The sequence below is a fragment of the Protopterus annectens genome, chromosome 13.part0 (assembly GCF_019279795.1).
Source record: "Protopterus annectens isolate FY-2018-M chromosome 13.part0, PAN1.0, whole genome shotgun sequence".
NCBI lineage: Eukaryota > Metazoa > Chordata > Ceratodontiformes > Protopteridae > Protopterus > Protopterus annectens.
In genome coordinates this window covers 446,456,254-446,477,394 of record NC_056747.1, presented here as the reverse complement: position 1 = coordinate 446,477,394, position 21,141 = coordinate 446,456,254, and the positions used below count along the sequence as shown (strand labels likewise).

The window sequence follows — 21,141 nt, the reverse complement described above, 5'->3', positions numbered from 1 at the left end:
TGAGACGTATATACCGAACAGCAGGGGTCCCAGGACTGAGCCCTGGGGGACACCACTTGTAACCAGTTTAGAGTCAGACCTACAGCCTGCAACTCTCACAGTGTGGGTTCTATCCATGAGCCAATTGACAACCCATCTCGTGATGTAGGGATTTATGCTCAGGCTAGTGAGCTTGTCTATAATACCAGAATGGGGAATGGTGTCAAAAGACTTTATGAGGTCTAGGTAGGCTGTGTGGACCTTCTTTCCCTCATCTAAAGCCTTGGTAACCGTCTCAAAGAAATCCACCAGGTTTAGAAGGCATGATCTGCCCTTAACAAAGCCAAACTGGGTAGATCCAATGTTTGGAGGTTCCCAATGTCTCTGTTAATGAGTTCCATGATGGTGCACTCCATAGCCTTGCGGACCAGGCTAGTCAGGCTTATAGGGTGATAGTTCCCAGGGTCCGTTGTGGCTCTACATTTGTGGAGTGTGATAACTGTTGCTGTGCACCACTCTATGGGTATGTAGCCTCTAGAGAGGCTGAGTTTGAACAGTGTGTTTAGGTGAAGGGTTAGTTCATTTTGGAGCTTGTGTAAGACACAGCCTGGGACACCATCCAGTCCCACTTGAAGCTGTGTTTTTGGCTTTGGATAGGGCTGCTTTAACCTGTGTGTCAGTGATTGCTGGGGCTCTACATTCTTCTGGTATGGTCATGGGCCCTTAAGGGGGTGACGAGGGGGTAAAGTTTGCACTAAACCTGTCTGCCAGAAAGTTGGCAATATCAGTCGGTTCAGTGTATTTTTTGTCATTCTGCACTAACTCAGAGCAGATCTGAGATTTTCCACTTAGGTTCTTGACATAGCTAAAGAACGTTTTGTGGTTATCTTTGGAGTCCTTGGCAATTTTTCTTTCGAAGCTAGCCTTGGATGATTTTATGAGGGATCATAGTTTCTTGCGGATACTGATCAGGGATGTCTTTCCTTCTTTGGATTTTACTCTTTTCTGTACTAGTTTCCTGCTTCTATTGTATAGCTTGTTTATGGCAGGGGTCCACCAGACTGGTTTCCTTTTCTTGGAGGAGTGAGTCTTGGTTTTACTTTGGTGAGGTACTTCTGTGGTCTTTCCAGCTGTTGGGCATGGATATTTTCCGGTCATAAGTGGGTTGAGGACATGGCCTATGCCAGGGACCCATGCTAACTGTGGGAGGGTTGTATGTGCCCCTAGTGGACAGTGTGCAATTGTCATAAAGTCCAGCAGCCCTGGGTCAGTAAGCTACTGGCCGGACAGTTTACAGTTGCCTAGCTTGAGTTATCTGGGATAGCTTTGTTGAGCGAAAGCTGGAAGTAAAACCAATCAACCTGCAAAACATGAAGTAAGAATTACTACACTCAATGTAAGTTCACGGACAGGATGCAGCTTGGAAGTGGATGACATGATGGTAAGGCAATGGCTGTACATCCTATGTATCCAGGAGACAAGATGGAAGGGCTGTGCAGCAAGCCACTTGGCTTGGGATCTGGAGTCTACTACTCATGAAGAGGACAGGCAAGAAATGGTGTAGAAATTGTGGTGCGGGAGAGGCTTCAAACAGTGAGGGATGTCTTCAGAATTAGAGACAGACTCATGGCAATAAGACACCATCCTAATGATAGGGCAGTATCCATAATTTCAGCCTATGCCCCACAACAGGGTTGTGATGGTGAGGCAAAGAGTGCATTCAGACAGCAGTTGTAGGACCTACTAGATAAAGTGGGACAACATGAATTGGACAACAGAACACAGTAGAAGGACTGCCTTGGTCCACACATGTGGGGCAACAGGGATAAAGAAAAAGATAGGCCACTCTAGACTTCTGTCTGGTAAATGGTTCAAAAATGAGAGGCAATCACAAGATCACATACAAAAGTGGCCAACATGCAACTTAAGCAAAGAGCACTGGGGTAGAATCAGTGATTGCAAAGTCATCCCAGTGAAAAGTTGGCCCACAGCATAAACCACTGGTTGTCACAAACAGCTGCAAGAAGTGGTCAGAGAAGGCTCTAAGGTCAACATAGACCAGGCTGAAGACTTGGAAGTTGACTGGAGGGAAAGCACAATAGTTCAAGGAATTACTCAGGGCTCTAGCACCTCATGAAGGAGGAGGAAATAGGTGGAGCTGAAGAAGAATGGCAGAACCTTAAAATAGCATGTGTTGGACAACAGAACGGATATGTGGCCAAGCCAAGTAGGGAAATAAGGTACATAAGGAAAGTTGGTGGTGGAATGCAGAAGTCCAGGAAGTCAAAGAAAGGAGGAGTGCAGGAAAAAGTGGGACATAGAAAAGACAGCCTTCCAGTATCCCTTCCTTGGTCTAACAAAGAGGGAAAGAAAGAAGTTGCCATAGCAAAGAACAAGGCATCAAAGGCACTCTACCAGCTTCTGGAAAGGGACTCAGTAAGCAGGTTGCAAGGCAAAGACAGAAAGATAAAGAAGATAGTCATCCACCCTTCATAAGGGATGCCGGCAACAACCTGCTCATCCACACCACAGTGCCAAGGTAAACAAAGAGTACTTCCAACAGCTTCTAAATGGGAAAAAAAAAACAGAAGCTGTACTGCCCCAGACACAACCTACAATGAGAGAAGAGGAGCAGTCCACCACAAAAGAGATAAGAACAGCAATAAGGAAAATTAAGTCAGGGAAAGCAACAGGCTCAGATGAGGTCACAGCAGATACATGATAAAGACGCTGGGTAAGATGGGGAAGAAATGGCTCCTGAGGGTACTCATAGCAGTGTGGAGAGAAAGGTGTACCCCAGATGACTGGAGAATAAGCAAACAGTGCCAGTGTTCAAAAACAAAGGGGTCATTCACAACTGTGGGGAGTACAGAGGTATCAAACTCCTACCACACTGCCTGAAAGTTCTGGCGAGGATGATTTATAAGGAATACGAAGAGTACTAGAAAGTATGATGGGACATGAGCAGTTCAGATTCAGATCAGGATGCAGCACAACTGATCTAATGCTTATAATGAGAAAGATAGTTGAGAAGAAGGTAGAGATGAGAAAAAAGAGTCTAATTGGGCATTCCTAGACTTGGAGAAAGTATATGACAAGGTCCCAAGAAAGCTGATTTGGGCAGTCCTGCAGCATTTCTGAGTTCCAGAAACATTAGTAGAATTAGTGCAAGCTATGTACAAGGACCCAATGACTCAAGTACGAACAGTGTTCAATATCACAGAGGGGTTCCAGTGGGAGTGGGTGCACATCAGGGTTCAGCTCAGAGCTCACTGCGGTTCATACTGGTGATGGACTACATTAGCAAACAGACTGGAAGGGACAGATCAACTGGAAGGGACAGATCAACAAAATTGCTATATGCAGACAGACTCTGAGCAAGAACTTTAGCAAAGGATAGGGGAATGGAATGCAAAACCAAAGGCACATGAAATAAAACTGAGTACAGATAAGACAGTTGTAATGGCAGCAAACGGTGGAGTTTAGAAGAAGCTGACTATCGAGATGGAAGGGAAAATAGTGGAACAGGTTAACAGATTCAAGTATTTAGGAGGAGTGGTTGAGAATAAAGGAAGTCTGAATGAGGATGTCAAAGCTGGAATCACAGGGGATGCCACCAAATGGCACAGAGTGTCAGGTGTAGTATATGACAGAAGAATGCCAAAGAAGCTGAAAAGTAAGGTGTACAAAACAGTGGTGTGACCAGTACTACTGCATGGCATGGAAACCTTGGCAATAAAGGCGGAGCAGTCGAGGAAGCCAGAGGTGATGGAGATGAAGTACCTGAGATGGGTGGTAGGATGCACACTGTGGAACAGACGAAGAAATGAGGACATAAGAGAAGAAGCCAAAGTAGCTCCAATTGCAGAAAAGGTAAAAGAAAATAGATTGTGGTGGTTCAGGCACATGTGCAGAAAAGCAGGTGACAATCTAGTAAAGATGATTTGGGACAGGCAAGAAGAAAGCAAGAGAAAATAAGGGTGTCCAACAAAGAGGTGGATGGATTGTGTGAGAGAAGGAAGACCTGCAACAGTCAGGTACGAGTGTCAAAGCAGGCAGGAGAGTGGCAGTGAATAGAGAGAGATGATGACAGCTGACAACACCCCGACCCCTTGTAGAGAATAAGAGAAAGGAGGTTGATGATGATGACTAAGCATCCCCTTGTCCCATAATGCACTAAGGCACCATGTCTTTTGAGATCTTCAATGCAATGCTCAAAAGGTATATAAAGCTTAAAAATAAGAGAAAGGAGAAACCCAAGACCAGCTACACCAGAGACAAGGGAAGTTGGATGGGTAAATTACACAGGATGGGCCTACTCTTACTGTTCTACTGTTATGGTACATATATAATTTTTGCATTGACAGACCTCCAGAACACCAGGAAAGAGTACCAAGAAAATCCATTTGGGTGGACTTCTCTTTGGAAACATACCCTGGAAGACAAAGGTCCGAAAGGAAGGTGGGATTTGGATACCAGATCCACAGAGTTTTGCAAAGGTGTTGAGAGAGATCACACAGCTGTTGCATAGATATAACCCAGTGCAATGTGTCAGTAAAGGGATGCAGATGTAATTGCTGTAGTGGAATGGGCCTTAGATACTCTTGAGATGCAAAACTGAGTCCATGTGCACTATGACCTTCCATTACCTTGATACGGCAACAAGCTCCACCAAAGAATTTTACATCCAGTAGGAAAAAATTCCTAGAGCTTGCCGTCACTACCAGAACCAAGCATCGTGGGAAATTCAAATCCAATCCCCCCAATAGTTTATAAACTATACAACAAAAGAAAAAAAATCATTATTTACTAGATTCCAAAGTAATCTTCTCTAGGATAATACTAATAGCAATATAAAACAATAAAAACTGAAGAACACTATCGGGTCCAGTAAATGAGCACATAAACATAAGCTGGCCTCTGAAGTCAAAGATGGCTAAAGAAGGATTTATAATTATTTAGAAAATTAAGAAGCAATACTCCACATTTCTCTCAACTTATTCAAAAGAACACCTCTTAATCTGACCCAACAGACATTCCCAATATCCTTGCAAACAAATGTAGTGCCGGTTTCACCTGCAAGACTTCTATCCAAGCAGTAAAATATCAGAATCCCTCACTGCTCAAATTGTTTCTAAAATCACTTACTGAAAGTGCTAACCAAAACCAATAATACTGCCTTCATGGGACCTAACAGTATAACCTGTTGCTCAATTAATGGTGTTAAACCTGCCCTATATACCACTGCAAACAAAGTCAAACTGTTTAACCTAAGATTTGATACTAGTTTTGTCCCAAATGGGAATGGCAAACTGGATTCATGATGCATCTTCAAAAAGGTGGCCTTACAACCAGTGCAAGCAATTACAGACCTATTAGCCATAAATGACAAGCTTCAACTGCAAAGCTATAGGACACATTATAACTGACCTCAAACTTTGATATTAAGAATCATATTAGACTTGACCCCAAACAGTTTGGTTTTGTGAAGGGTAGATCCTGTTTACTGCATCTGGTAAACATCTTTGAAAGGGTTACAGAAGCTGTGGACTGTGGCCATGCAGTATGCATGGCATATCTTGATCTGGCCAAAGTCTTTTGACACCACTCCCATGCTGTCAGTATAAGAATCTACATGCTTTAAAATGGACCCATACGTGGTAAGATGGATAGCAAACTGGCTGAAAGACAGAACCCACACAATGCCAGTTGTAGGTGTCTTGTTAGAAAGTATGAAAATGACCAGCAGTATCACTCATGCATCAGTGCTAGGACTTCTTTTGTCCATTTACTAAATCCAAGCAAACAGCTACGAAAGTTTGCAGACAACCGCAAACTGGGGGGGGGGGGTTGCTGTAAGTCACAGTCGGAGAAACCAAACCCTCTGAAATGAATTCTCCCTAGTAAACTCTCTGTGCTGTAAAAGCGGGCTCAAACTAAATGCTAAAAAGAATTGCATCATCACTTCTGGTAGACATCCCTACACTTATCATATTGTAAAGACAATATGCCACTACAAAACAAAAATGTTGTCTTTTGACCATCACATGACAATGGTTGTCTGGAAATTCTTATATTTAGCTAAAATAACTGCAAGAGGAATGTCATCAAGGTCTAAAGTGATATCACTCCCTTATATTCAGCATTAGTTAGATCAATTATTGAGTACATCATCCACTTTGATATGCTTAGTGAGATACATCCCAAACAATTAGAAGACCCCAAAGGTTCCTAGCCCAAAAGATCCCAGGCCTAATGCCCCTGAGCTAACAAGACAGGCTGAATCTCTATCCTTTTATTAAGTGTCTTATAGACTTTTGAGGGGAAGAACTATGTCGCACTGAACATGCCATTAGAGATCTGATTGCACTGGACATCTTATATCTCTGCAAGTCCGGTACCTCCAACAATATTAGAACCAGAAATCAAAATCTCCACCAATAAATAAAACATGGTGCAGGGGCAGGTTTATAATTCACCATCACCCAAACCTTTGGGATAAACTTCCGCTGAATGTTTAAGAACTACAATTCACTGTACTCCTTTGAAATAACCCAGAAAACTACACAGGTAACCACAAATTTACTCTGTGACTGACTTGTATGGCCATCTTAGAGAAAGGGGCTCCCACTGGTAAAATTAATGCTCACCCATCCACTACTAATTATGATGTCTGCTCTGTGAGAATATACCCCAAGTACACACAGGATCAGCACCAGCACTCCAAACTTTTATTTTTAGTTACAGGGGTCTGGTACCTCAGCAATTCGCCTTCATGGATCAAAGTAACATTATTCAAAGCCACTTTTTATATGCCCATACAAACAATCAATTAAATAATTAGTGATCCAATTAAATAATTACACATTATTAAATACATCAGAATATACCAAGATGGGCAATTTGATGCTTATGACAATAAAGAAAAAATATTTTTTGTTACTAGGTTTTCGCCCTTCTCGTTCCCAAAGCACATTACTTTCTCCTTTAGAAGAAGTAAGAATTTAAAGGAGATTTTGAATTATGAATTTGTGCCTAGAAATTTGGGCATTTGCCTTGTGGCATGTTTGCTTGTGGTCGCTGTAGTGTATGTTCAAGGCTAAGGAATTTATCAGGTAATAGAATTAATGGAAGACAGCTTTTTGCCAAGTATTCCTTTAACTGTAACTCTACTGGGGTTGTATACATTATAGGCTGCAATTGTTCCATGCCAAAGTGGTATGTGGGTCAGACAAAATGCAGGGTAAAGGTCCGTATTCTGGAACATCTGGGTGATGTCAGAAATAGAAACACTGAGTCCTGCAGCTAAGCATTTTATGGAAACACATGAAGGTACTGACTCTGGGTTATTTTACTGTGTTCTTGCTAAGCCTTTCTTACCTAGAGGGGTGACTCTATTGGAAAATTATTGGAATTGAAAGCTAAACTGATTTTTAACTATCAGACAGTCACCTTTTAGTTTAAATCAGGAACTAAATATATAATGTGAAGTATATTTATATTATAGGTTTAAAATGCTTAAATGTATGTAAAAAAAACTTTTTGTTTTTCAGCTAGATTTACATAGGGATCCTGTTTTAGAATACGGATGCATTTAATAATGTGTAATTATTTAATTGGATCACTAATTATTTAATTAACTGCTTGTATGGGCATATAAAAAGTGGCTTTGATCCTTGAAGGCAAATTACCGAGGTACCAGATCACACTAACTGAAAATAAAAGTTTGGATTGCTGGTGCTGATCCTGTGTGTACTTGGTGTTTATTGGATGTGATCGTTGGAGGTTCGTTTGGCGTTTATAGATAATATACCCTCTGTCTTCACTACAGCAGCATCACATGGATTCTGGTACAAGGCACCACTGAAACAGATGCTACCATTAGCCTTAGGGTTTTCATGCATCAGAATCAGAACACTTGTAGAACAGCTCATTTAACTGGCTTAAATAAACTATTTAAAAAGACGTTTAAAACATCTACAAGGTGTCTTATTCCTGCTGGGAAGGGATTAGAAACATTTTCCTAAATCTTAGAGCTAAGATGATATCTTCGGAGTTCAACCTTGGTACTCTTTTGTGTGTGTGTCCCGAGACCTTATTGGGTCACAGGTTGGATACCAGAATCTTCTTGAGCACTGTGGGTTACTTGTGTTTTGCAATCTTAAAGTTTGGAGAATGCAAACAGCTTTTTCAGAGCCTGGAATGCCTGTGTCAGCGATTTCCAAAGCCTCTTTGGTGACTTGCTTTAATTTAAAATGGTATTTAAAACCAATTTGTAGAATAAAATAAAATAAAACAAATTGGTTTTAAATACCATTTAAATCAGTTAAAATGCAAGTGTATATTTTGTTTCCATCATCATACATATTCATTTTTTTCTTATTTTTTTCTGGTTCTTTTTTCTACTTTATTCAAAATGATGTGCAATAACAATACTAGCTAATTATACAATTATATAGGTTTTTAGGGTTCTTGTACACAGACCTGAAGAAGTCTAGAAGGATGAAAGCAATCTTTGTTAACAATAGGTTATGAAAATAGAAATCGATTTTTACATGCAAAATGTATATGTATATATTTATATATATTTTTTGATTGCCAAATGAACAAAGGTTGATATATTTCCAGCCATGTAGTATATTGTCTTGGATAAAATCACATACTTAATTGTTTGTGTGTTTCGGCTTTCCCCGGTTAGGGGTCACCACAGCGGAACTCCGGTCCGCTAATGATTGGCAGTTGATTTTTACATACCGGCTTGCCAGGCCTGACGCACAACCTTCAACGAAGGTACGTCCATTCACGCATGTCTCCATGCAGAAGACGCTCTAGCTGAGAATCGAACCGGTCAGCGTCTGTGAGGCGACAACGTTACCACAGCACCACTTAATAATTTGGTTAAATAAGAGGTACCACATCATTATATAATTTTATTTAAATTTCATAGGGGTTAAATATTATTATGACAGCTACTAAGTAGGGCAGGACCAGCTCAAATGTCACACTGATGGGAGAAGGGATGTGAATTTAACATGTGTACCAATAACACTTTGTTTTACAGCACAATAAACCACTCCCATGCCTGATAAAAAGTATATATATTTAGAAAGCTTGTGAGGAAATTATTACTCTGTTTTTGTTTTACTTGGATCACTTGTCTGTGTACTTAATAAAGGATTTTCAACTGGAAACAGACTGCCTGCCTTGCTTGGATTACTTTCGAATACTTTGTAATGCTGTACAATTATATATTTTCTATTATTACTTTTTGTTTTGTTTTGACTTAAGACAAGTTTACGCTCGCTACTTCTACTACTATTGTCTGATCTGATTAATATACAGTGATCAACTAGAAATATATGGACTGAAAATCTCCCACACAGAGAAGTTTCTTACACTGTTTTGTTTTTGGACCCACTACACTTTAGTGGGTTGTTTTGAGACTTCGGGGATACCACGGAGATTATTTGTTTTTTTGTACTAAAAAAAAAAAAACTGGCTTTATCTGCAGATGATATTATTTTATACCTGATCAAACCAAAAAGGACATCTCGGAGTTGTGGAACATTTTGAGAAAGCCTAAAGCCTTTTCAGGATACAAAATTAATGAAGCTAAAATAAAGGCAGTAGTGTTAAAATATGCACCCTCATAACTGGTTTAGCAATATCCATATTTATGGTGACATGATAAAATGAAGTACTTATTGGTATGGATTAAAAAGGAGTCTGTTATGGCAGCTATGTGGGAAGAGACTAAACAAAACATAATACAAAAAAAATTGGAAGCTCTGCTTTATGGATATGAATAGCAAGATACAAGAATTAAAATATGTTGGTCCCTTTACTTATACACAGATCAGGCATATTTTTATCAACCAGAGAAGTTGTAGATAGCAATTAACAAAGAGCTGAATGATTTTATCTGGGAGAGGAAGATGGCAAGAGTCAAGTGGGATAAGATGATTCTTCCAATAGAACAAGGTGGTTTGGGATTACCTGATTAGAAGGGAGTACTTTAGAGCTACACAGTTAAGGCTCCTATACATACCACAACCAGAAAGCTATAATTCAAAGTGGAAAGGGATGATGACGAAACAGGAGGTGCTCAAGAAACAAGGAGAGACTTTGGATACAGATCCTTAAGGAGAAAAACAATAAGCATGCAGAATATTATAATCATAGCAGAAAGTATTCTAAGAACTAAGCCAACACGGGAATGAAGAAAGGAAATTCTGCCCATAGGGATGACTGTAATTAGGGATACAGACAATAGGGGTGCGGAATTTATTGGAGAAAACTGGTAAAGGAACCAAGGCACTGGAAGCAATTAATTAGAGGTAGTGGATGATGCCACAAATTTAATTGGACTGGAGGCTAGAGATTGCCTTCCCTATCTAGGACATCAGAGTACAGGCAAAGAGAAAGAAATAGGAGGATCCTAAGTGAAAGACTAGCACTGCAGAGATTTTAGCAGAATCTAAAATAGAAGCTGTTGTTAAAGAATGGATAATAAGTAGAGCATATCAATATCTAAATAGAAGCTGCTGTTAAAAAATGGATAATTTGTACAGCATATAAATATTGTATAAGAATAAATAAGAAGTGATTAGAAAGGAGTGGGAAGAGAGATTGGATAAACAATTCACAAAGAAACAATGGGGAGATACAGGTATATCTCCCAAATATGCAACAAAGGTGAAAAGATTCAGGGTCTTTGCTTAGAAGTGTCTACATAAGTATATTTATACCCCAAGCAGACTCTAGGCATTTTTCCTTAGTTAGACAGCAAATGTTGGAGGTGTGATGGGGAAGAAATATTTAATTGGGAACATATTTTCTGGGAGTGTAATGAGTTGGCAGACTTTAAAAAATTCCCTGCATTCTACTCTATCAGAAATACTGGGTGAGCAAACTGGTGATCCTGTCCCTCTCTGATGTGCAACTTGCTGCATAGCTTTGTTGCAAGTCTCAATCTAGTCAATATGCAGTAGTAATCTACTGCTACAGATGTTTGTCATGATTTACAAATGTCATATTTAAAGCTGCAGACACTAAGTCAATGTCTAGACTGTTAAATGAGAGCTACTTTTTTAACTTAAAGTAGACTGAATATAACTGCAGTGCATCTAGTTGTCTGGCATATAACAAATTGCTAACTGTACAGATCTTGCAAGTAAAGACATGGAACTCTTCTGTATTCTCAAGATCTGAAACTAGATATATAGAAAGTAATGAACTATATTCAATATGAGGTCTGACCAAGTTTCAGTATAGAGATAACAGTACCTACATTCAATATAAGGTCTGATTGAGCTTCAGTAGAGAGATAACAGTACCTCTGTAGTCCTAGTAGCAACAGTCCTAAAACCAGAATCATTAATTCCCACACCTTTTTTTGTTAAATAAATTAAAGCATGACTACTAAAGAACATTTTAGAGAAAATTATCCCAAAGTCCAGGGATGATGCTTTTGGGCTCACTCTTTCGCTATTACACATTCCACCAATATGGAAGAAACTAATGAGATTAACAGCTTCACATACTGCAACTGCATTATTCACACCTGTCTACATTACCTCACCAGATGTGTGAAGCCATGTTGAATAAGCAGGCAGAAAGTGACGGAGTAAAACTGGAGACTAAATGTAAAGCGCACAATAAATGAAATGTAATCATGTTTACAGTGCTTGTTGACTGTACAGCCCATAAATTATAAGGAGTTCATGCTTTAAAATAGCATTGATCTCCATGAAGACATCGATAGCAGACAAGGTTTTCAATGGCTAAAACAAGTGATGCACCTCAGAATATGACTGCTGACAGATATGAAGTGGTACCTTACTGTCAATACTACCTGCCTGAACTGTAGCACTCTCCCACTGTAAACACATAGATCTCCACTTATAATTAATGTTACTGCACACCTTACATAAACTACTGAGCTCTGATAATGTTTTTTTCCAAGTGCTTAATGTTTCAATTATTGTTCCTGGTATTGTAAAACGTGGACATTTGTCCCAGCTAACATCTGAAATTGTTTTTTAGTGTAGCTAACTTACTCTGTAAATAAAATAAAAATGAAAATTATAACTTACAAATGGAAAAACAAATGTTCACATCAAAGACGGATGGGTTCTGTGAAAAAGGAGAACAGCACACGGAAGCAAGCCAGAATAGTGTTCATCAGTACTGTAGTACATTACAGCAGGAGAATAACATTACGAAAGTATGTGCAGCATGTTAACATGTCAGCTCCGTCACAATTTAAAAATGCATACCAGCAATCCAGCTTGTTTCAAGAGGTACTTGGCAATGGGCAAGTTGTGTTAATTTGTGTTGAGTTACAGCAATGGACAGATTGAGTTAATATGCATTGGGTCACACAAAAAAAACATGCAGACAAGGCAGTGAAGAAGAAAAAACAAAACGGATCCGAGTTTTTTTTTTTTGTTAAATCAGATCCAAGTTTGATTCGTTATTGACTTACAGAAGCACAGACATTTATGCCAGGTATGCACAACTATCACTTCCCAGTCTGCCCATCTCCTCATGTGTTGGATAAGCCATCAGTCTTAACAGTCTATATCTTAATTGTGCTCCACATAGCTATGACAAGATTAAGTGCATTATCCAACTGTCTCTAAGTGAAGAGCTACCCATGCCTCCGTCAGTTGTTGGGGGGAAAAAGTCTGCATCTTGACATTGCCACACAATTTGACCCTTGCAGCCTCTTATTTCTGCAGATCTCTTCTGCAGAAAATGAGGTCTTGTTAGATGAATCAACATGCAATGAGCTCATTCACAGAATGTGACTTCAACTTTTATCTGCATTTCAAAATGTAGTGACTTCCTGGAAAAACTCCAGGACGGATTCCAAATGGAGTTTACAGCACACAAACTTGACGACTGTTTTTTTTCTGGGTAGTGACTGCATAAGCATAAAGCAAAGGCTATAACCAACAGACTAGTAGGGAATTCAACAAAGTCAAAGTGGCAAACCTATTACTAGTAGGTCAACTTAGCTACTGTGTAAATAACATAAAATGCAATCCTGAGAATGTCTATGGATAGTTGCATCCTCTTAGAAATAAAGATGGCCAACAACGTTGCAGAAGAATCACTATTAGACCAAATCCACCTGAAATCTGGGTAGTGACTGCATAAGCATAAAGAAAAGGCTATAACCAACAGACTAGTAGGGAATTCAACAAAGTCAAAGTGGCAAACCTATTACTAGTAGGTCAACTTAGCTACTGTGTAAATAACATAAAATGCAATCCTGAGAATGTCTATGGATAGTTGCATCCTCTTAGAAATAAAGATGGCCAACAAAGTTGCAGAAGAATCACTATTAGACCAAATCCACCTGAAATCTTTTATCAGTTGAACTGTAGATAACCTAACTTGCAAACACCAGACAGAGGAAAACGACTCTCAGAGCTGTTCAAGACAGCAGGAGATAAAGTTTTGATGCAAGAAGTGCAAAGGCATGCATCACTGACACAGTAATATGACACAAATAGAGAATCAGAGGTGAAGCACTGGAAACTACCAAAGAGGAAAAGGGCAAGTAAATGGAAAACAGGCAGGTGGAGTACAAGGATTTAGACTGACAGGTACTACTAGGACAAAGGAACAGAAATGGTGATGTGCATACTGATGCGGCCATCGTTAGCAACACCGCATCTACACAAAGGGGTTCAATTCAAACAGCTCTACTTACAGAGATGCAAGGGAACAGAAAGACAATCCCATCCTTTCAAAAATCTGTTGTGCATCTAAAATCTTCTACAACTTACACCCATTACCAACCACATCCCTACTGAATACTCTCCACACCTTACTGTAGAATTTAAATTCACTTCATAACTACATGCACCACTGACAAAAGGCCAAAACACACGACAAAAAATGCATCTATGAAGCACAATCAGTGACGTAATAAATTTATTACATTAAGATGTGTTTATCAGTGTCACCCTTCATGAACTGTCAATTTTTGTACTAGGATACGTAGAAGTACCAAATTTACCTTACGAGTCTCTAAACTCTAGTATGTGGTTATATTTACTATGTACTGAAAATCTGTGTCAGATTCAGCAAATGCATTGTCATGGTATGTCTGGTAATCTTGTATCATTAAGTGACCCAAGTCATGGCTGAAAGAGTGAGTCAGTTTGATCAGCCTACTGACCTGATTACAAAATGAAAATAAAAAAAATGTATAGGACCCTATTAAACTTTTTTAAATCTGAGAAGGTGTCAGAACTTGTTTGCCAGGCTCCAAATCCAATCCCATATAAATCCAATCCCATATTGTATAATGTACACACACAGTCTTGCCAAACAGTGTGCTTTAGAACGTTGAGAAGCTATTTAACTTTTTTTTTAATGTATGTTTGCTGATCTGAAGTCTGACATCAGCACATCCTAACAACATATACAAACGGACTCGTCTTAATCCTATCTGGACTATTATGAAACTCAAGTGCTCATACCAAAAACTGTGCGAAGACTCAGTGCCAACAACATGGTAAACAAGGAGGGTTATAAGCACTTTTCTTTGCATTTAAAGTGACAGGTTAAGTGGATAAAGGTAAAAGCTGTATAATTACCAGCAAAGCTTCAAACAGGGAAGAAGCACATTAAGTGAGGTCATAAGTGATAATGAAAAATAGCCAATACAAACAGTATATGCAGTGTAAAATAATTGTCAGTATTTGTTAAGCTGATTAGTGGACATGCATGTCAGTATCTGTTCTAAACAATACAGAAAAAAATGTTGCTGTGGATACTCTGAGAAGCTAAGTATGATATATCCAAAAAGTAAGTTGATTCAAAGACCCTGGGTGAGGCTTGGTCAATACAAGGATACATTAATCTGAATACATCCAAATTCTGACTACAGCTACAATACAAAGAGATGTGAAGTCAGATGTACTATCTTAACACTGACCATCTATTAAGCAGGTGTCTAAACTTATTATTAGAGAGAGTGTGCTTTCTACGGATATGACTGTAACGACACATATGTGTAGATGCTTCTTTAACTTGACATCAGTAGCGTGTTAGTCACACAATCCACTGACAATTAAAAGTTGAGGTTACCATATACTCATTATTAGAACACCGTATATTAACCGATTCCCTCCAGTGGAGCTCTTCTGAGTTTGTATTCAAAACTACCAGTGGGTGTGGCCTGGGCCTTTTGATACTCTGAAGTTATTGCCTCACAGTTCAAGCAAATGTTATCTCTAGAACCATAACTTACAAAAAACTGTAAATGGCAAACTATTCAGCATAAAGTTATCTACACAGAATCTCATTCATTCAATTTTAGGTTTTAAAATGCATTTCATAAGCCACAATAGCCACAGTAAATATGAATTTTGTAATATTGTATAATCGTCTTACAATATTTCTGTAACCATTCAAGCAACATACATACTGCCAGCAGCATTTTTTCATACAGCTGTGAGCTTTCATACGAGTCTAAACAGTGCTATCTGTGCCTCTTGATTAATTATTCAGGGAAATATGAAAATTACAATATAAATAAAAAGTATGCAAATAATATTAATTTAGTATCTTTTTATCCACACTAGACATTATTCAAACAGCAATACAGTTGTGTTTGCCATTAAGTAAGTTTTAAGATGAAATCTTGTAATACCTTGTATGTGGCACAGTTTTGGAATAAAAAATGCAAATATGAACAAGCAATATTTGACTCCCAGAGGTGCCGGTAGAATGTAACTGCTGAAATGCTTGTTGGCGTTACTAGACTATAATAAGTAAATTCAAAAAGTGGAAACACTTTCAATCCACTGTTCAGCAAACAGTCCATTACACTGTTTGACCTACATGTATTCTTCTCCACCAAATCAGCCAGTCCATTAGACTGTTAGATCTATATTTTTCCCCAACAACATAGCCTGTGAGTGCGCTAAACAGTTAAGTTTTTTTATGACTATTCTACAAAATGTCAATGAATAACCAAATTAGTCAAGTAAACTATGTGTTCTGGCTTAAGACTCACTTAACTGACTACTACAATGTGATGACAACAATGGGTCCACCGTTCCAATCCTGACTTCCAGTCACTCTCTTTGTGGAGACTGTAGGTTTCCTCCATGTCTGTATACATTTTCTCCAAGTATTTTGATTTCCTAACTCTTGGACATACTCCCAAAACCAGGCTAACCCATTGACTGCACAAGTCATCATCATCATCATCAATAGCCACTGACTGTTCACTTTCTATGTGGGATTTGTGGTGTGGCATCAATTGACACCACCTCTCTCAATTCAGTACCACTCTCATACCTTCTTTATCTCTTTGCTGGATGCTCTTGTTTCCTCTTGCCTTCTTCTTGTTTCTCCCAAATCTTCTTGGCTACACAAAGCATACCTCTCAAGGGTATGTACCTCATTATCAGGAATGTTTCTCATTCTGCATTTTAAAAGTCTATGTTCCTCACATTTCCATATTGAAAGGGTCTGTCACACACTTAGTGCTAAGATTTATTTTTCAATATGTCCACGGTAAACAACACTGAGCAATATTAATTTATCAAAATAATGTTTTATTTTGTTTAAAGTAACACATTTTAACCATCCTGTGACATTCCTAGCGGAAATTTTAAGAGGTAGTGTTCCATATTTTGGAGATGAACATTTCATAACTAGGACAAAAAGCTATCAGATTTACTCTTGCCTATGTAGCCCATCAACACAATAAAGGGTCCATGGGCCAGTTCAGTTAGCAAGCTAACAAATGACAAATACAGAAAAGCCATAAATGAGTAAAAACAGACTCAAATTCAGAGCCTTAGTATTTATTTTTCGGTTAACATATCTAGGTGGTAACCACCAATTTCCTAACTCTTGGACATACTTGTCAGCTATACTAATTCTGACTCAAAACTATGCTCTGTCACTAATAAAATGTGAAACTATTTTGAGAAAATGTGGTAGATTACAGTTACTAAATACTGATTATCAATAAAAACCGATATGATTATCAATAAAAACCGATAGGATTACAATTATTGACTTATTTTACTCAGAAAACAGGTTAATCACGTCTTATTTTTATTTAAACCTTCTAAACTAATAGTATCAGCACTTCTGTCCCTGATTTGAAGCTTTTCCCTTAATTATTGTTTTGCTCTGTCCTTTCTACTGGACGTAAAAGCTAGAGAGTCATGCTCATCTTTATAAGTCATACACTGTGATAAAATTTGCATGACGAGGTTAAACTAATCCCTAAACCTCATAAACCTGTCAAACATCAGACCCTTAACTTAGACATAGGATGATACCCTGTTCTTATAACCTAATAAATCAATATACTTTCGGTCATACTTACATAAACACAGTATAGGGTACCTAACCACAAAAGCATCATACTATCACGTCACAAAGATAGCTTCATTAAAAAACAGTAGGAGGAAAGGAACACTAGGATTTACTTACCGACAAGGTGCCAAGACTTCCTTTTGCCGTACCTGTGGCACCCGGTTGAATGGTCCGATTCGTAGCCAACGAGGGGCGTACAGATTCCGTCGGCGATCTGCCCCACCATCAGCAGAATTCCGGCATAGGAATTATTAAATCCCAGTACAGAGTGATAATAAACTAGAAGGTAAGTAAACCACATGGATGCACACAGATCATTGAGAAAGTGGCCGACAGAGTAACCTAATCGACTACAAATGGACAGGGGAGGTCGTTCTGCTATTGCTGCTTCTGCCATGGTTAACAGTAAAAACAAATTCCCTTTCCTATGTTAAACTGGTGTCAGTCTCTTTATACAAAGTATCTAAAAGTGTCCTTTAGTAGAGACTTAGTTAAAGCCGGTTTCCTTTAGTAGAGGCTTAGTTAAAGCCGGTTTCCTTGAGCATCATTCAGTGGTATGTTTTCCTAGATAGAGCGAATCACTAATTCAGAAACCAATATTTTTTTTCATCCTCACATGTTCACTTATTAAACCAATCCCATATTTTACTATTTTTGTTTCCCTTTAGAAGGCCTACTTGAAATGATGGTCAATCCTTCGTTTTTACAGTCACTCAGGTTGCGATGGGAGGTGATGAAGAAAAGAAAAAAATAATAATTACATTAAGAGAGTAACAGTTCAGCTCACCTCCCCCCCGTTCCCTGCCTTCGCCCCCACTACTCAGCGCATCTCGTCCTGAGATTACCACCTTATTGCCCCACCTCCTCAGCTGTGCCCTTTAACAGACATGTCTTTGGACCAATTACAATCAGAATATACCCCTCCAGTTGGCCATTCAGAGCCTTAGATGGGTGTGAGTGATTTTTTTCCCAGCCTTGTATACCTTTTTTGGGAGAGTATAGGCAGTGCTTGTGTTTAGGATCTTTCAGGGAATTTTGTTTCCCAAAAGTTCAGCGTCATTAAGCTTAATGCAGGAAGGGAAATGATGATTAAGAATGTGTCATGATTCTGTTTTTTTCCAAAATGCTAGGCTATATTTTGTGTAAACTGAGAGAGGCTATACAATGCTGCGTTGTCATCAGTCACTGGGAAAATTAGCAAAAAGTGCAGGAGATGAACTGGAATTATCTGCGAGGTTAACCGTCAGTTTTACATTTGTTTGAGATAGACATTTAATGCTAGAAGCTCTCCGAAGAATTTTTTGTTTCTTCCAAATTTAAGAGCTGACCAGAACTGGTGGAGCGCTGTTCCAACTCTTCTTGCTACTTTTCCAAGAGATACCGAAGGAAGTTCCATCTGGGATAACTTTTTGCATTCTGCAGGTTTCAACATAACAGTCTCACATGATATCCTCTTTCAATTTAACGTATGTTTGCAAAAAAAAAAAAAAAAGGTGCTGCTAGATTTGATGGCTTAGAAAACGAGTCTGCTGAACAAGTCATACCCTTCAGAAAATGCAAATTATTGTTTTCACGCTAACAAATGAGATTAAACCTGGGTTGCAGAATTGTATATACTGTTTGAAAGTGTATTACGCTGCTTATATGTCCTCTTCAGTAGTTACAGGACATTCCGAAAATATCAGGATGCTTGCCGCCAGAGTACAATTGCCTGAATCAGGACTGTACTACGTAAATAAGGATCCATGATAATTGTGCTTCAGTGTTTGTTAAGCAGGGAAGTTAAAATGTAGAAAGAAGTTACCGCTGAAGAATTATTGACAGTACCTATATTTTCAGTTCTGATAATTCACAAACCACACCCCTTATTCTCCAACATGGGTCCCCGCTCCCAATGCATCAGCCCTTGTACCCTTCTCTTTCCCCTCAATTGTTAAAAGTCTGCCATGGGAGCTTCCTAACTTGGACATCATATTTTTTATTTTATTTATGCTTTTGCTAACCAGGTAAGTCCCAGTAGACCCGTGTCATCTTTTCAGGGAAGATCCAGAATAATATTCATACTGACTTGGCGAATTTGGCCAGGGTACTAGGGAATTTCCCCCTACACTTTTCTTAATAAGTGCTATGGGATCCTTTATCTTTTTCTCCTGAGCTACCACCAACTCAGATGGATGGGGCTTCGGTTTAACATCTCATCCAAAGGACAGTACATTCAGGAGTACTGCACTGCAAAATGAGTATTGAAAAATAAATTCAAACATCTAGAATAGGAATAGAACGCACAGCCTTTTGATCTTTTAGAACCAAAAGCAAGTGTACTACCTGCTGAGCTACTAACGCTACAGGTGTTGCTTATAATGCAGTTATTACTAGAGCATTACTCTGACTAAAAATTATTAGATAACCCCACATATATATATATATATATATATATATATATATATATATATATATATATATATATATATATATATACCTAAGCTCATTACCACCCATGTTGTTGTTTGTCTTTTGGCTTTTTCCCGGTAAGGGGTCGCCACAGTGGAACTCCAGTCTGCTAATGATTGGCAGTAGATTTTTACGAAACGACGAGGTGCCAGCTCGACGCCCAACCTTCAACGAAGGCCCGCTCATTTACGCACGCATGTCTTTCGAACGCTACTCAACCGCGGGGAGGACATGCAGAGTCCCATACATATTCAAAATCCAGAAAAACAGTCACTACCTATCATATCCCAATGAAGATACCTTGGCTTGTTACTTCACTAAACCCTTTCTTTTCTACCACGTGTGGAAACTCCGCTCCAAAAAGTACACATCCAATTTAAAGTAGCGTACGGAATATCTTATCTTTTAAGGAAGCCAGGGAAACTATTGCAATCAGTGCTGTCCTGCCAATGTTAGAATACTCTCTTCCAGTCATTGTATGGCATTCCTCTAAGAACACAAAGAGCCTACAAAGAATTCATAATAAAGTAGATTCATTAATATTAAGCATACCTATGAAAACCAGCGTGTTACACTTAGCAAATGTAAATTGCAGGCTGATGACACAAAGGCATTAGTGCTACTGAATATCTTTACCTATACGCTGTTGAATGATCACTACTGCCCACATCTTAGGAAACTGCTAAACTGTTAGAAGCTGTACTGTACACTCAGGAACATGAACTGCGATCTCATTGTTAGACCACCTTACATTCTAGCAGTAGCTGAAATGATTTTTACCAAATTAGCATCAAAATACTGGAACCAAATTCTGCAAGAAATTAAATCTATTTCCACTCTAGTACATTGCCATAAATCTTTTTACTGAACACGACAGAAATATTTTAATGTCATCGTTTCAGTTTCAAAAATCTTGATCAAAACCTGAACCCCACCATTTTATCCCATTAAATATAGTATAATGTTTTTGCATCTCATTTGCTGAGATCCTACCAATTACCCCTGTTGTTAATCTACATTCCTCACAATTTATTCTCAGCCTTTTTTTTCTGCTTTCCCTAGATCCCTACTATATCTTTAACACTCAATCCAGCTCTCCTAGACATTGGATTGTTCTCGCCCATTTCCTTTCTATTTTTACACTGCTATCTTTGCCCTTCATTTCTACCTATTTGCCCTCTCCTGTTATCAAGTTACTTAATGTGCAGTGTTCTCCCTCTCTACACTACTGGTAATTTACAACTCACCTGTAATATTTTATAGCTTTACTACATCTATGATGGTATTATTATTATTTGCTGCCTGTTTTTTATATTTGGTGCATTGATTGTTCAATTGCATCGCTATTGT

General features: G+C 38.7%; 1 protein-coding gene across 1 annotated transcript in view; it reads right to left on the bottom strand.

The window, feature by feature from the left end:
- Positions 1-18,188, bottom strand: part of LOC122787398 (major facilitator superfamily domain-containing protein 12-like) — a 163,215-nt gene extending 145,027 nt beyond the window's left edge. Inside the window, exon 1 of the mRNA XM_044054093.1 lies at positions 17,458-18,188. Within this exon, the coding sequence (XP_043910028.1) occupies positions 17,458-17,737 (280 nt within the window). The 5' untranslated portion in view covers positions 17,738-18,188. The remainder of the gene's footprint in view (positions 1-17,457) is intronic.
- Positions 18,189-21,141: the final 2,953 nt, after the last annotated feature.